The 17,497-nt window shown below is 39.6% G+C and overlaps 1 protein-coding gene across 2 annotated transcripts in view; it reads right to left on the reverse strand.

Moving 5' to 3' along the window:
• Window positions 1–1,649: 1,649 nt before the first annotated feature.
• Window positions 1,650–17,497, reverse strand: part of IGSF5 (immunoglobulin superfamily member 5) — a 29,622-nt gene continuing 13,774 nt past the window's right edge. Inside the window, exons 5-9 of one of the 2 annotated variants that reach the window (XM_068687760.1) lie at window positions 16,324–16,452; window positions 15,803–15,827; window positions 13,118–13,230; window positions 11,199–11,275; window positions 1,650–3,069 (exon numbers count right to left, since the gene is read on the reverse strand). In XM_068687760.1, coding sequence (XP_068543861.1) covers window positions 3,001–3,069; window positions 11,199–11,275; window positions 13,118–13,230; window positions 15,803–15,827; window positions 16,324–16,452 — 413 coding nt within the window. In that variant the 3' untranslated portion in view covers window positions 1,650–3,000. Of the gene's footprint in view, window positions 3,070–8,982; window positions 10,461–11,198; window positions 11,276–13,117; window positions 13,231–15,802; window positions 15,828–16,323; window positions 16,453–17,497 lie in introns of those variants that run through there. The other variant, XM_068687771.1, reaches the window with a different exon arrangement.

Here is a 17,497-nt window from a genome sequence, read left to right on the forward strand (position 1 = left end):
TGTGAATTATAAAACTGGAGGGACAACTTTAGGAAACCTTGCCGCAGAATGAAATGCTGGATATCTGTGATGCATTTTTTTCATCATACACACAAGTGGAATTCAAATCAGAACATTTTGTAAGGGAACGTGGAAGGGTTGTATACGATCAAACTGTGCACACAGCCTGTGAGCAGTAAAAAACTAGGTACTTCTAGATTACTAAAATGTCCCCCAAGTCATAATTATAAATCAAGATGCATGTGTTCAAAAGATTGGTGTCTCCATAAAGTGCCCGAAATTCAATATTTTTAGCCTACTCTGTCTTCTGAAAGTGCCTGCATATTTTATATTCCCTGAGTGCTAAAAATTGTCTCTGTATTTTATGTATTGTTGTTTGTAGAGCTCTATTTGCAAACATAACTAACAGCTAGTACTGGAGATGATATACAGGCTGTATAGAATGCCTGAGGAAAACAAATCTGGAAGCATACAAACGCTGGAACCTTCCAACTATATATTTCAAGGACACTATAAGAATTTTTAACCTCATGCTAATTCTGTTAAGAGTATACCATAGCTGTGTGGGATGCTTCCTTGTAGCTCACAGGAAGGAAAACTGCTCCAGACTGTTTATCAGGCATGTTTCCATGGTTGTTGTACCTATAGATGCAAAAAAAAAAAAAAAAAAAAAAAAAAAAACACCCACTTGCCATAGTCATCGAGGTGTGCAGTCAGTGAGGTGTAGTTCCTGTAGATGCTGTGTGTTATCCACTGGAAATCATCTGCTGGCGAATGGTCCCTGGGGCAGACGTAGCACTCTGAAGCAAGGTGCACAGTTGGAGGGCCCCAGACATCTGATTGCAACAGCTCAGAGCTGTCAGGGGGAAAGGGGCTCCCACACAATTCCCAGATGAGAGATCTGACATCGGTTCATTCATTCAACAGCAGTGCTGGGAGGTGCATTGGCCCAACCACAGCCTAAAAAATGATTTGGGAAGCACTCCTGGTGTCCTCCAAGGAGCCTCAAGTACCAGGTAGCATGTCATGGAAGTCTCCATGAGGACTCGTCAGCATGGATGGCACCATGGTGTTGACACAGGAGTCCCTCTTTTGGCTCACAGCATGTGTCCTCTTGCTGCTGTCCTCAACGCAACCATTTTTTATTATTGTGGAAGGATACAGATTAAATGGAGAAAAAAAAATTGTCTTCAGTTCAAGGTTGGCTACGTTAATGTGGTACCAAAAAATATCAAAGCTAAGCTTGAAATCGAGGACTCAGAGATAAGCAACACAGTCTGTTTTGATTCCTTTTTAAAATGCATTCTAATGAACAAACACTTTCAGGAGGAAAACAACTGCTTCCATCCAGTTTTCATTTCTGTACTGCACAGTTACTCTTCTGATGAGAGGAGGCTCGCTAACCATGCATGTGCACAGAAAACCAAAGGTCTGTGGCTTTTACCCCCAGGTCACAGGCTGGTGTTACCCTTGGCCCATCTATCTTGTGCAATGGGTATTTCTGTAATAAAGTGGATTTTTGTTGGTTTTTAGGCTACACTGAGCTGCATGAGCAACTGGGAGATGTCAGCAATACCAATACTCATACCCAAATATGACAGATCTTTCTCTCAATGTATGGCCATGTCAAAGAAAAAACAGATATTCCATAGTGTAAATTACTTATATTTTCTCCGTATAACACTATTATTTACATTTACATAACATGTTTTTGGTACAGTTACATTCAAAGGGAATACATTTCAAAGCTCCTCCTTAACCAAACAAGACAGAAACAGTGGAGATGGACAGAATCTGAAAGAGCTTTGGATATGATTGCACATGGCAGATGATGAATTAGTCCCAGCGCTTGTTCTGACAGACTGAATGAAAATGTGACTAGCAGTGCAAAATCCGTCACAATTTAATGAGATCCTAAATGCTAAACATGCAAAATAACATTTTTTTTCCTGAGATTAGGTTTCAAATATCTTATTTTCATTGCACAGATTATCACTGAGATGCAGCAACTTCTTTCAGCATTCAAAGAGCACCTGCATTGGTTCATACAAAAGATTAGCATGCAAAACGCTGAATAATTCAGAATGCCTTGAGTGGGTAGAAGGATGAGCACACTGGAAAAGAACCTGTTTTTCTGAAAGAAGTTTGTCTTTGCATTAAAAAAAAAATAACATGTTTAAGCATTTTTTTTTTTAATGAAACCATAGTTTTCAGATTGGGAACAGCCACCCTTTGTTGTGACCCACATCATGTGGCTGCCAAACTCAGCCCACAAGTAGAAGAGAGACATAAAGCATTCAAGCAGCAACTCTTAAAAGTCAGGATTTTCAAATCCATATTTTTCAGCTCAAGATTTTTGCCTTTCAGTCAAAACAGAATTTTTGGCACATGGGTAATTGCTTTTTATTTAACACTGGAACAACGTTTTTAAGACAAATACTTCTAACAAAACAATGTATTGATTTTTTTTAAAAAGAATCACTTCTGATCCACAGGTAGTTTTGTTAGAAATGTTGAAATAGCCCTGATGGGAACTTCTCTTGGTTTTATTACAGAACAGAAACTGAAAAATGTGGTTGATCTATGAGCTTGAGATGATCAGCTGTATGCAAATTTTAAAAAAGCAATAGATAGTTTATTAACCAGTATTCTTCTGAGCTAATCAATCACTAGCAGTTCTAGTCCTTGAACTTGCTGTGGATAACCTGATATTTCTGTCTGATAGGAGTTTTGGTGATTCCTTCGAGATCCAAACCAGATTCTTGTTGTTGTAGAGTCCCATCAAACTCATTGTCTCTGAATTTAAGGCTGCCATTTGTGTCCATTATTTTGCTGAGCTATCATATACTACATTGTAGAGGTTACAATTTAATTTCATTGCATGATAAATAAACACAAAAATAATCTATAAATTAAGAGAACTGGTGGTGACCTTTATTGGTCACAGGAAGCCGTCCAAGTATAAAATGCAGCTGACAGATGAATTTCCAGAAGTCCATTCTAAACATGTGTCACATTTCTAATTTTCTTTGGGCTGACCAGATGATCAGTACGCTTTTGAGGCTGCCCCTAGGACAGAATGAAAGCAGTTACAGAACTAAAAGAAATGCTAGAAAAGCAGTCCCACAAGGGTCCTCAAGAGGTTACCTGCCACCCCTCACCCCAAAGCATTATGAAAAAATTAAATCTATCATCAGCAACCCACTCAGAATCTAAATACAAAGAAAAGGAGGAACGGCAGAATAAAACCAAAAAAAAAAAAAAAAAAAGAGCTTATATAAGTCTCACGTGCATACACCGATGGCAATTTTGGGAATTCATTAATTGGTCTTATGCTATCTAAGAACTTGTGTGCTCTGCAGTCCTTATTGTTCCAAGCAAAAGATTTTGTTGGGCATTTCCCCTCCAGTTTTCTTAAAGAAACTAACCCATAAGCTGTAATAAAAAGTTAACATCTGACATTGCTTTCCTAATACACTGGAAATTGCAACAATAAGCATGCCAATATTTCATACACCCGAAAGAACATTCACAACATCTCCATGTTTATCTAAGGCTGGCTTTTTTTTAAAGTTCCCATGGTTAGCATCATTCTGCTTCCACCGACAGCAGTGTTTTCAAGCTGACCCCAGTGAGATCAGCTCGGCAGTTCTGAAAACGCTGCCTTCGTTTGAAATCAGTGCTGTGGGTTTCCAGTCCCAATTACTTTCATGCTTCTGCTGCTGGCTACTGTTCCTTGCATTTTCCCACCTGGTCGCAGTCCCTTGCGCATTAATGGAAATTTCACTTTTCTTCACAGCCGAAATTTTTATCAAGCCTGAGCTGGTTCCCAACTATTGACCAAACTTCCTATAGTTTGTTTCTCAATTATTAATCATGTACAGCCTGTATTGCCTTGGTATTCTTCCAGTATGAAACATCATGAATAATGTATTTGGTACCTCTACGTTATTGAATAAGCCGTAGAGGAAAATGTTAGATAACAAATGTGGACAACATTTCTCTGGTATTTAATGAGTCCCAGCACCTCAAGGAAAACCATGGGATAAATATAACTATCCTAGAAACATTTCATAAGACAGATGCCTTCTGTTCTAAACACAACTCTGTTCGCTCCCCTCCCCCCTCTTTTTTTTGTTGCAAGAACATGCTGCTGTTTTCCAAATTTACCCTCCTTTACTGTTTATTTCAGCAGAGAGGAGCGGTGCTCTGGGAAGTAACAGGATTGCCTGTCTCTGCTCAAAAGACCTTTTCCAAGATCTCTCTGCTGCTCTTAATTTCTTATAGTTCAGCCATAGCCCAAAGACCTTAGTGGTGCTCAACAGAGACATCACTCATTCATTTCCAGAGCACGTGAGAAGTTTCCTCTGGCCTGTGTTACCCTGGAGATTAATATATGATGCGATTTTCTCCGTTTAGTGCAGAACAGTTACTTGGCATTTCCTGGTCCTTCAGTTACAGGTCTGCTAAGGCTGGCATTCTCACTAGGGCAGAGGTTTTGAGATGCTCTCTGCCACCGCTCCTTCAAAAAATTAACACGTTTACAAGTAGAGTGGAACAACAGAAAAAGAACAGCTGGAAAAAGCTGAAGGCAAGTGCTGTATTTGTGGAAAGCAAGCATTCCCAGATACTCTACATTGTCCTTTGAGTATAAAGTATACTGAACTAGTTCGCATGCCAAGTAACTGGAAAATTGCAGAGGGAGTCCAAGAGCTCCTCACTGAACACTGTCTCTGAAAATTCCTGGCATAGGTAATTATTTGAATCCCATGCTTCACTAAATATGGGGGTGGGAATACTTTGAAGAATTTGTTGTACAAAAATATTCTTGCACCTGGATTTACAGAAGGAACAAAGACACTAACCAGGAAGGTCATCAGGTAATGCTGATGAAAGGGGCAGAATTTATGGCCACTAGGAGACCATACTACAGAAGATCCTGTTTTGTGTGTGCTTATGAATAGGAGGCAGCCTGAGGACTTGCACCAGCTGGGGCTAAACAGCACTATTCATTCCTATCTGATAGCACTTGGGAAAATGTAACCCCTGCATTCCTCTTTTGCCTTAAAAATATCATCTGCAAGACTGAGCCTTCCAGTCCATTCGTTGTCGTGCCATTTCTTCTCACCACCAAAGAAGGAGCCAAGCAGCAAGTTTGCTGCTGGGGTGGGGACTGTGCCCACAATGGACCTGGTTCCTCTCTGTCCTGCTTCATCTTGCATTGTTACCTGCTTTTGAGCAAATGCTCCATGTTACTTATATTTTATTCTCACTGTGCTGTGATATCAATTAATGAAGAATTTCATGAATTCCAATCAATTCATGCTGGCTACTGTCCCATTTTCTGTGGAGCTTTCTCTGAAGTAGAATAGCCTCACAGAGGTTGCAGTTAACTATGTATAACTTTGCTGAAATTGGGGCTGCTGGTTCACTGACCTAAACTTCACTTTCTGATGCTGTGGAAGATCTCAAATAGAATGCATTATAAATGCAAAATACAAAGGAGTAGGATGACAAGAACCATTTCATATTTAAACCTTTGTATTTCAAGACCTGCCTGTTGACTGCCATTCTGCCCCAGATGCCTTTTTATAAGGATTAGTATAAAGGGACTATTACACCAGGAAAAGCGTTGTATGGTTTGGTGGTTTGGTTGGGGAAACAGATGCCCAGATCCTTCCATCTCTTTCAGCAATTCCAGCAATGCATGGGTGAATCAGAGGACAAAATGAGTGTGTGTATCAGCTGATTGCAGGGTTGAATCCTTCAGTCAATGAAGAAAGGACTTCTGCGACTGCAAGCATGTTGTAGTCATTTGTGCAACCCATATGACATCAGTGATATGAATGATGAACACACATCTGGCATTATGAAACAGGGCTCTGATCTCTAAATTGATTTGACAGATGGCAGCTCCTCAGACACTGACGCTGTGGAAATGTGTGACAAGCTGAAGGCTTTGCCTGCTATTAGCCAGCCAAAAAAAAAAATCCAAGTCTAACTGCATTAGAACAAATTGCTGAAATTAATGTGGTAGGAGTACTTCCAAATGTGTCTGCGTGCATCACACATTCTGCTAACTGCTAGAACAAAAAATCATGGAGGCACAGCTTTCTGAAGGTTATTTTTCCCCCTTCCCTCAGTTTTTAATTCTCTTTCTAAATTCACTTCATTTACAGGAAAACACCCACCCAAAAACTCTGGATACCCTCAAAATATTTTAGATACACCCTTGCTTCAAATAGCAAACCAGTTCCATCCTGTCAGCTCTTAGTACACTCAGCACATTTCCCTGTCCATCAACAGACACACAAACTGGCAATTCCTTCGTACTTCTTTGTCGTTTATTCCCACCCATGGAGCTTCACCGCTCCCCTTCTGCCACAGACACTTGGAAAAAATTATGCTTCAGTCTTCAAGCTGCACCTGCCTTTCCACATCTGTATCATCAATATTTATTACTCTCTTAATCAAGGTATGCTGACCAATGAATGTCATAACATGACATATTCTATAGTACATTTCACCAGTAAGGGTAAAATTATTTGCTGTCATCGGTTTATATTTCTGTTTTATTAGTCTTTTAATTTGATTTTGATGGCTTAATTTTTCTTCTCAAACAATCCACGGAGTCAGAGCAGTTATATACAACGCAATAAATGTAGCTACAATCCATCACTCATTACCTCCTCGGTATAAAACCACAACCACAACCACAGCTACATAATATTTGCAGTTTATAGAGTGTCATTTGGAGTAGTTAAGGAGAAAAATAGATCCGTCCCCATTAATAGTGACTCAGTCTGGACTGAAGAGTGTGGCTGTGGTGGTCAATCCAAGCCTTGGCTAGCTCTGCTGAAGTCAGCTGAATTACAGCACGGATGAGCCTGTCCCACTGTAAACGAGCACTCCCTTTAACAAAATAGTCTGTTTTATCACAGACACTTATGGCATATTAAATGGACTATTTATGGTTCTTGTGTAGGAGACTGTGCAGTCCTGCAAGACCCTGAGTCTCTAGAGCTCCTTTGGTAGCAGTGGGACTTGCAAAATGTCCATTCCTCTGAGGTGGCCCTATGGCCCTTGCTCAGGCTAAGCTGCTCATGGGGCTACCCCAAAATCTGCCAGAGCCAGGATAAGGATCCCCCACACTGCACTTGGGTTTTGGAAGAAGCTCTGTGTAGTGGGTTAGGGCGTATGAAACAGCCCCCCAGGCACTTGGCCTGCAGCTTAGCCCTGGGACTGGGAGCAAGGATCACTCTCCTGCCATTGCTGACGGTAACAAAATATGCAATTAAGCAGCAGCCAGTAACTCTACTCTCCATTTGACCTTTTCTTGGTTAATGTAATCAAAAAGAGGACCTTCCAGCACCCCTGACTGATGCTCCTGGCCTCCTCTTCTAGTGGTGGGTAATTTTTTCCTCAGCTCAATAATTTAGTTCGATATTCCTCATTTTTTTTAATGTCTAGCACGTCTTTTTTTTCTTTTTTCTTTTTTTCTTTTTTTTTTTTTCCCTCCTCCTTCACTTAGGCATTACTTTTCCCTGAGATGACTTGCCAGATCTTTTGTTCATGTTGTGAATTTATCAGTGCAGTTACCGGACAACATTTATCTTCTGTGAATATTTTGCTTTAGTTTCTGACTCAGTGAGTTTGATTGGCCCATAGCTGACCACCTACATGAATTTCTGTTGTCACTTTTTACTGTGAGACCCAGCAGGTGTTTCAGGCTTTGTTGACCATGTTGGGTCAATGAGCAAAGACTTCTGAGGAATTGAAATCTTTGATACAGAGTCCCCATTAATCTCTCAAATCATTTAAAATTGGATCCTTTTACATATGGAACAAAAGGTATCGAATTTAGAGCTGATACCCTCAGAGACCCAGGGAGATTTCTAATGCCTTCAGTCTGTGCTGGTGGAGCTTATACAAGCTGAAACTTCCCATCTAGCTGTAGTGAGGTGGGGGTTGGCCTGTTCTCCCACGTGCCTGGTGACAGGACGAGGGGGAACGGGCTAAAGTTGCACCAGGGGAGTTTTAGGTTAGATGTTAGGAAGAATTTCTTTACTGAAAGGGTTGTTAGGCATTGGAACAGGCTGCCCAGGGAGGTGGTGGAGTCACCATCCCTGGAAGTCTTTAAAAGACGTTTAGATGTAGAGCTTAGGGATATGGTTTAGTGGGGACTGTTAGGGTTAGGTCAGAGGTTGGACTCGATGATCTTGAGGTCTCTTCCAACCTAGAAATTCTGTGATTCTGTGATTCTGTGATCTAGTTTTCTCCCGGCAGTGGGGGAAACGTACTGTGTAGCAGGTATGTTTTCCCTTGCCCAGTCAAAATACAGTTGAAAAATTTTCATTCACCACGATTGCCCTGCTTTCCATCTTGTCCCCATATCCATGAGTTTCTTCTAATTTTAATTCTGAATTCCATTCAAATTTTGCCCATTTGGCCCTCTTTTCTGGCCTTGTAGTTGTGGTGAATCCCAATACCACATAGTTCCAAGGAAGCCAGCTACAGAAATCTTAAGTTCACCTTGCAGAGAGGGAGAGACAAAAATTTAGGTCTTCAGTCTCCGTGACTCTTCCCATCAGTAGCTGGGTTCCTTGTTCCCTCCCCACACTGCTCCTGAGGGAGAACCTGGGCTCTTCGCTTCTTACTGACCCCCATGGAAGCACCACAAAGGTGTTAGCTCATTTTTCCTGATTACCCAGGAGAGAGAATGGTAACTTGCTGGAGTCCACCACTATACAGACTCCTTGACTGCAGAAAATTGTTTGAGCAACCCCTCTTTGTCCTGGTTCTCACTGGTTCTCCCTCCATTTCTCATTAAAAAAATCAAAAAAAAAATAAAAAATCCCCAAATCCTTTGGGAATATTTCCAGGATCCATATGGGGAAAGGGAACTGAGAAACACAACTTATCAGCAAACAGTTAAATGGCTTGCCACCTGATTTCTGCTGATTGACAAAAAATGTGTTATAATGAAGGAGCACCACAATGTTTATTATGCAATATATTGGCTACAGTGGTGATTGAACTTTATTAAAATGCATCCAGTAACTCACCTCTTTGTCAGAAAAGAGAGCTTTTGCATTTATCAGGGAAGGTTATGAATGTAAAAGACAAAAACACTGTATGTTGCCTGGGAAATGTTTCACTATGTTTCTATATAATCCCATAAACCTAAATCATGAACTGTAAATCCACAATTTTAGGTAAAACATTCATCAGACAATATTTGCATTTCCTTTATCAGCTCCTGTATGTACAAGATGGTGTCATCACAAAATGCTGAGAAGCCCTTTCACACTGAGAAGTAGTTTTTGTTTACGAGCCAATTTTAGATTGCTAAATATTCCTTCAACATATTAAAAAATATATAAAAATATTTTTCACCTGCAAATTATCTCTCGATATCTTTCAAAAATCTGCATGCAGTTACCAAAGCAACTAGAAGCCACCTTAGCAGACTAGTACCAAATATTGCCCAGGAACAAGTGGTTTAACAGAAATGGTTCAACTCTATGCTGTGTCCCTCTGATGGGTATCAAAGTTTCCCTAGATATTCAGCTGCAAAGACCTCCTAGGCCATCCTACCCAGCATCTGACATAGAGGGCTGCACCTTTGTGTTTCAGTTTCATGTTTCAACCCTCAGCTGTGTTGAGCATGCTTTTCAGCTTCGCATTTATAATATTTTGTTTAACAAGTAATTAATGTCAAACATAATAACTACCAGCTACAGATACATCATTATCATTCCTATTATATTTACTGTTATTATTGTGATCATTGCTTTAATCATCGATTGAGTACTTCCTAAATTTTATTGTGTGCTGCAAGAACAAGACATACTCTGCTATGATTTATATGCAATGTCATCTCAAGACAGATTTCTGCATTGCACATGTTGAAACATATCTTCAGAAATAAATGAGTTATCGCTGTGTTGAATGGTGAACTTGGTACTGCTATTTTCCCAAGAGAATATTGGCAAAAAAAAAAAAATCATGAAGATGTTAAATGTATTTTATAAATGTATGGCATAAATTAAGATCCATGTTGCTGTTGTGCAAGAAGCTGAGAGCCTACCACCATGCTTCAGAATAGAGGCAGATGAGGATGAAAGAAGTAGAGGAATAAATACTGAGCCCTGCTTCTTTATGCTTTTTGTCTTGTGGAAAGGGGACAAAAAATGAGAGTAGACTGGATGTTGGTTCCTTGCTTCCCCTTCCATCATTTACTGCTGAGATGCCAAAGGTCTCTTAGATTGGTGCTAAGCTCCTGACTGAAGAAACTTCTGCAGTATGGAAGTGCAATTGGAAAATGCAATCTTTAAATTATCCAGAGAAAAAGCTCTTTTACTGACTGCATCTGCACTGGATTTTGTTTGTAAAGGAACATCAAGCGCCACATTCAATGGTGCCTCCATCTCAAATCCACAGCTTGTCTAGTCTGGAGACTGGTGAGAAAAAAAAAACAAACATTGCAGACATCTACTTTTGCGGCAGTACATGTGTAACAGCTGTCCAGCATTATTACACACCTGGAGCAAAGCAAACCTCCATATTAATGGCTTAATGTATGCAGAGGCAAATTCTCAAAAGCTGAGCCAGAGTTATTCTGTCTGGTGAGGGTGGAAGATGTAATTAGTGGTATCAAGTGGGCTGGTCAGAGAGAAGGTGACTTTTTAATCCTGGGAATGATGAGAAGGCTTTTTCCTATGGTAACACCGTCCTAGTCAGGGCTACCGACTGTGCTGGGAGAAAGTCCCTGCTGACATTTGGAGGAAGAAAAATATGAGCAGCAATGGAAATGAAAAAGCAGACACAGACTGAGGAGGAACAGTCTGTGACTCTATAACTTTAGGCTAGGAGGTGGGGAGAAAGATGTAACAGGAATCTGGGGAGAACAGATGGTGGCTAAAGCATTATTAGACATTTCTTCCAAATATCCGGGGTGTCTGTTTCTCCCCCACTTCCCACCCCCTAATAAATCAATCTAAACGCAAGACTAAAACACAAGGCATGCATCATTATAAACAGAAAATTCAGGAATGCTTAAGGGATCATTCCACTTATCCAATTACAGCTGTAATTGAGTTTTAAAATCTACATCCACCCAAAATCTATGTTTGGTTAAAGTACAATATGCACTGTGTGGAAAAAAAATAATAATAAAAATAAATAATTACAATTACCTTTTGTGCAGACCTGGTTTGTAAATCTGCATCACGGACAGTGAACTTTGTAGACATTGGAGGAGGAGGGACAATTCCTGTAATAAGAATATACAAAATTACTGTTATTCAGTATCCACGATAGTATAACCACGTATAGTATAACCACAAGCCATTCAGGAATACAGCTAAATATGCTTTAATATTGTCAGCCAAACACTAGTTAATGAATATGAAAGAAGCCTATCTAGAAGCCAGCAGAATAAATTTGTCTGGGTTTATCTTAGTTTTCCTTTTATTTTTTGAACCTGCTACATTTTACAATACCACATGCTCTTGAAATCTTTCCACTGTATTTATTTCTTCACAATTTATTTGTTAGAGAGACAAGGGTATATGCCTGGATTATAGACTCTGCACAATAATTTTATGCCATTAAGTGTTTGATTAAACGTTTTGATAATAATGCAGTTCTAAACGCAAGTGCTGGGTAAAGCTTTGGTGGAGACTTACATTTGCTTTTGAAGAGGCTTTGTGCTTAAGGACTAGAATTTATAATGCCTTAGTCATTTATCAGGAAAATCATAATTCACTGACATATTTTTATTAATGAAGTCAGCAATGTGAGGAAAAGGACTGTAAAGGATGGTTGCTCAACTGTTTTCACGTGGAAAACATAAGCCATTTAAAAACAAGCTTTCTTCCAACCCCTGCCCCCCTACCTGTCTGTATTTTCTACCCTGTCATGGCTCTGCAGTCACTGTGCAGTAACTATTCTATAGAGACCACAGATAAATAAAATTCATAAGAACCATTGCTGTAAAATGTAATTGTAAGCCTGGTTTCTTACGGAAATTAATAATATCTGCTTATGCTCACTGTGGATGCGAATCTCCACCCACTTCAGTAACTCAATAACATTTGAACTTATTGAAGAGTCTCAGAAATTTTGATATACTCAAAGTCTTTCAAGTCAACAGGTGAGACTGGAAACTGGGCATCATTGCTTCTCTTTTTCATGGAATTCCTTGGGGGAAAGGAGCGGAAGAAAAGACATGTATAAAGACGTTCTTGCTCTGTTATGTGTCTTGTTATGGTATAACTGCTGGAGACAATGCGTTATGCTACTCAGCACAACAAATGGATGCATTCTTTTACCCATGGCTATATCATTCCCCAAGAAAATGGAAACACTCTCTGAAAGTAAGGTGAGGATAGTGATATGATATCCTGAAATATCATTACCAAAGGGAATACTTTGGACAATAACGTTGCACAGATGAACCTTGCAATAACTTATATAATTAATTAACAAAAATATTATTATTTTTCAGTTGCAGGAAAAAGCTACTAACAAAACAACAAAAAAATAAAAAATAAAAAAATAAAAAGCTAATAATGAATGAGCATTAAAACCTTCAGAGATTCAGCTGTAGTCAGGGATGTAGCACAAGTCCCAGGAGCTAACTGAAGGAAAAGAGCTTCCTCAAAATGTCAATTGTCATGTCTCCTGTGTTTCCTGTGGATGTCTTTTTCATTTTATTTATTTATTTTTTAATTCATTTTTTGTTTGGTTGGTTTATGTTTTGTTGCTTTGCTTTGTTTTTTGTTTTTCAGTCCAATGTGCAAAATGTTGCCTAAATCAACAATCATATGATAGTCCAGTACTGGCCCTCAAAGGTATTTGGAAGAACAAAGTCGTTAAAAACAAAACAAACAAACAAAAAAAAACCCGCATAATTACAAGTAAATTCAGCTCCAAACAACTTGGATGTTTTCTCAATGCTTTTGAAGGACTGTACTCTAGATGATCCAAAATTTTATGAGAACAAGTCCTTCATAAGGTGTTGTGGAATCTTGTTCTTTAATTACATGATGCGTTATCCAAACACTTGTGTGCCTGTGTTGAAAAACAGCTTGACGATATGCAATTCACTCACTAGGGATTCGTCCTGTGTGCTGTGGTTCCTCTGGAATGTATCCCTCATTTTCACTACCATTCCTTTGCCCATTTTTTGCATGGCCATCTGTTTTCTTTGTAGCTGAAATTTTCCTAGGGAAAAAAAAATACTGTCATTAGAACTTCATTATGATATGAGAACTCTTGGGTAGTAGGCATCAGAGAAAATATTATATGTCCCACTTTTGAAAAAAATACAGAATACATCTGGGCCTTCCAAATATTCAGCTACTGCAAATCTCGTCCTATATAAATACTGCCTATGAAGTTCTGGATAGAAAGTTTCCATCAGCTCTTTTACAAGCAAGAAGGAAAATAGAGTAAGCAATCTTCTCAGAGTGAAGACTCTGTTCCAGATCACAAGCTTTGTAGGAAATTAATTTTTATCTCTAATTCTGAATTACAGGATAGTAAGTGTCCCAATAAGGGAATACCAGTCAAGTCATCTACAGCAACTCATCATTTTTGACTGAACCCACCCAACTGCAATAAGAAAGCATGCCAGCTCACATCTACACAGTTTGGCTCTCAGGTGATTTACCTGTACACCCCAGAGTTAATTTACTGTGCACATGAACACAGTCACAAAGAAGTTGATAGAACTTCTTTGGTTAAAGTTACGCATCTCTGAACTTGCAAAGGTCCTGCAGAGCTACACACTGAGTAAAGAGGGCATTTTTACTCAAAACTTATGGTAGGAAAAACACTACTATTCATTTGTTCTAACCACAGATTCCTCTCTGGGATGATCCCAGGTCCATTTTTGCCCAGCTCTATAGCATGGCCAGCATAAATTGATGGCAGGACTATGATGATCCAGGGACTTGTAGGGAAAGATGGAAATATTCTCGGTTAGCAGTACTTGTGGAAACTGTTGCATCGACTTATTTATGTTCAGTAAGAATCACTTTACAGGTCTGTAGAGCTTCAGATGAGTATTTCTGATGCGCACGGAAGTCTGACTATCCAGCTGTGACTATATGGTTGCTTTTTTTAGGAGATAAACATGTTAAATATCACAAAGAAACCCGTCATGGTTGATAGGAGATAGCAATTGTTTAGGAGTACTACCTCCACAAGACGGTCTTCAGTCTATTTTATCTGATCCTTAGGTCTCAACAAATCCAGCATTGTAGCCAAGCCAAAATCAGTTACAAAAAAGTGTGGGAGGTACAGAAAAATAACCAGCCAAGTTAAAAATAAATGTTGTAGGAATCAAAACAATATATCTTTAGTCTCACTGTTTCTTCACTACTACCTCAACATAGCTTGCACAATCTGGACAGTCATTATTCTTTTTACTGCAGGTAGGTTCCCCCAAGGAAAAAAAAAAAAAAAAAACACTAAGCCTTTGTGCAACTGTCAACACTGACTTGTCCCAGCTAATCCATAAAGCCTGGACTCAGCCCAGTGCTTAAGCACGTTCTTTACCTTTTGCTTAACTCTCAGGCTGTAAGCAACTTCTACAAAGCTGGAATGACAACTCATGATTCAAGTTAATGGGAAAATAGGAGCTTTACTGTACTAAGATTTTTTCATGAATATTTGCTCTAGACCAGATTCAAAGACATAGGGAAAAAGTAATGCTAAGCCCTCCTCTGGGTCTGTTTGTGTTGCCTGTAAGAAGGTACTGTGCAGACCCTCCAGGGGCAGCACCAGCAAGGCAAGGCCCTGGAAAGGGCATGGACCTGGCCATAGCAGTCCCTGCGGCTGGGTAAATGCCTCCCTGAATGTACAATTGATTTTGTCATAGCAGGATTGACCCTTGCAAAGGGCTTGTGGCACAGCCAGGTCAGAATCGAAGCAAAAAGGTTTTGTAGTGTTGTATTCATACCAAAACCGATATGCAAGTTGCACTTGCTTTTGACCTCCCGTTCCCTGCTTATGTAGTCTTGCCCTATTTATGTAGCTGCACTTGGTAAAATGATCGATTAAGCATCATAAACTAAGAAGTCACATGGAAGCTTACCGGCATGGCATGGTAGGATTAGCATTGTTTCCTCCGGAGAAAACAGTATTGTTTTTATTTTATTTCATGTCCAAAAATAGTGTATAAGTGGAAATCTGCCAACAGACCTTTATAAAATTTCCCCACAAGAGGCCGTTAATGAAGCTAGGTATTACCAAAATGAGAGGCAAGGTGTTGTAACGTTTTGTAAACTCATTAAGAGACAGGGAGGTAAATGCCCTGCAAGCACAAGCTGTGCATGAATTTACACTGCTTCCTAGCAGCTTAGAAAAGTAACTCTGGTAACCTCACTGACATTGCTGTTAGAGCTGCACTACTGATAATGGATAGGACCTTAATACTCACACCCATCAACTCAGGATTTTTAACATTTTTCAACTCCGTGCAATGACGTACCAACAGCTTGGTATTCAAGCACGCCTGGTAATCACTTGATTAAGTGTCGACACTCACCAGCGGGGCAGCTTATTATATTTTATGTTTTGTTTAATTTTATTTTGTTTAGTTTTATTTTACTTTATTTTATTTATTTTGTTTTGTTATGTTTTGTTTTATTTTATTATTTTATTTGCCTGCCAATCTGCAGCGGAGCCCCGGGCCCCGCTGCTGGGCTCACAGTGACCTCCTGTGGACGTGCTGGCAAACGCCCGGGACCCAGAGGCAGGCAGCCTGCTGTTCACACCTTATTCAGCTTACCTTGCTTCACTTTCGTACGTGGATCCTGGGGGGAAAAAGAAAAATTTATTTAAAATGCTGGAAAATAAAACACGACCTACTAGAGAGCTCGTCTCAGAGCGTGCACTGTGCTCCAGCTACCACGGGAGCATCTCCCCTCATTTCCAGGACTGTGCAATAGCCCCACAGGACAGCTTACAAAGAAACTGGAAATCAGGATCACGGCCCTTAAGATAGGTTTCAACAAAGAACTTCAAGACAGGAACAAAACGTCATTGGAAGTTAACGCGCTCCTGAAATGCCCTTGTAGTTAACACGAGTGGCAAAACTCTGTGCCACGGACTACTTTGGGACCGAGTTATAGGAGAAAGCAAGGTGAGAGTAGGGAGCATCTTATGCTGGTCATGGTTAAGGGCATGATCAGCCTGCTTGCATTTCTGCTTACAGGTCTTTGCACTACACAAGGACTGTCATAAGTTGTAGATTTATATCTAATTTAAGGTACTTTTTAATGTATAGGCCAATTGTGAAGGTCCACTTACCTTTCTTTAGGCAGCAGCAGCGTACGACAACCACAATAATAATGACCAGGAGAATAAAACCAACAATTGAAAACACGACTGCAAGTGCAATAACCCATGTGCTTATGCTGTCTTCACTGTAACCATTTTCTGTTAAATTAAATGGATAAATATTGTTTCATCAGAATGGATAAATATTGTTTTATCAGAGTCTCAAAACATTGTTTTCAAAATATTTAACTTTTCTGTGAAAGCCTATTAACTACTTCTTGACTATTTAGCAAGGAGGCTGTGTTTTCCAGATGATGGTCTCTCTATTTATGAGTGGTGGCCAAGCTCTCAAAACGTTTCCAAAATAAAATTCTTTATTGCAATGGTAACTTTTCTGACAGCCATTTCTTTCAGAAAAAAATATTCCAATCAAGTATTCCAAAAATACTCCAACCAAAATTTTATTTTGCAGATATGCTGAGTGTCCCATCATCCTTTGGAGGCCTTTTGGGCTGGGGATAGGAGTTAAGATTCAATTTAGATATCTATACTGCAGATTTTAAACATCTTGCCTAGCTACTTTTGTCAGTGGAGAGAAAATAGGTATTTTGGGTTACCATTCACCTGGCCAAACGTATATGTGTCCCTCTGGTTAAGATGATCAGCTCTGAAGAAGCGTCCATTTTTCCCCACTGACCACAGTCACAGTCTTAGGTGCCTAGTACAGGTGGAGATTTCTAGCCTGTAGATTTGACTTTCTGATGAATCCCACAATGGAATTTCTCCCACTAATTTCAGCAGGTGTTTGATTTTAGGACATGCTTTGTAGGACATCTATTTGGTCTTCACTTAAAGAGCAGTGAAGTCCAAGAACTGTAGCACAGTTCAGGATACTGCAGCTACTAGCCCATCTTCACTACTGGCAGTTTAACAACATTAAATTATTCTTTTGTCTTTGCTGTAATCTACAGTGCTAGATGAGGTGATTTCAAGATAATTCAACATCTTGGTGAAACTGGTTGCTATGAACAGGTTTCCTAAGAGAGCTCCTGCATCACAGAACTTTAAAAATACCCCAAGTTTCTTACGCAGCTGGGTGCATAAGGAAGGTGTCAGTTCTCACTGCCACATCATCCTGCCCTTTGGTTTTGACCAGATATTTTAGAACTACATCTAATTTGTCTACCCTTTGAAAAGCAGCCCC

This window comes from Anas acuta, chromosome 1 (genome assembly GCF_963932015.1).
Source record: "Anas acuta chromosome 1, bAnaAcu1.1, whole genome shotgun sequence".
NCBI lineage: Eukaryota > Metazoa > Chordata > Aves > Anseriformes > Anatidae > Anas > Anas acuta.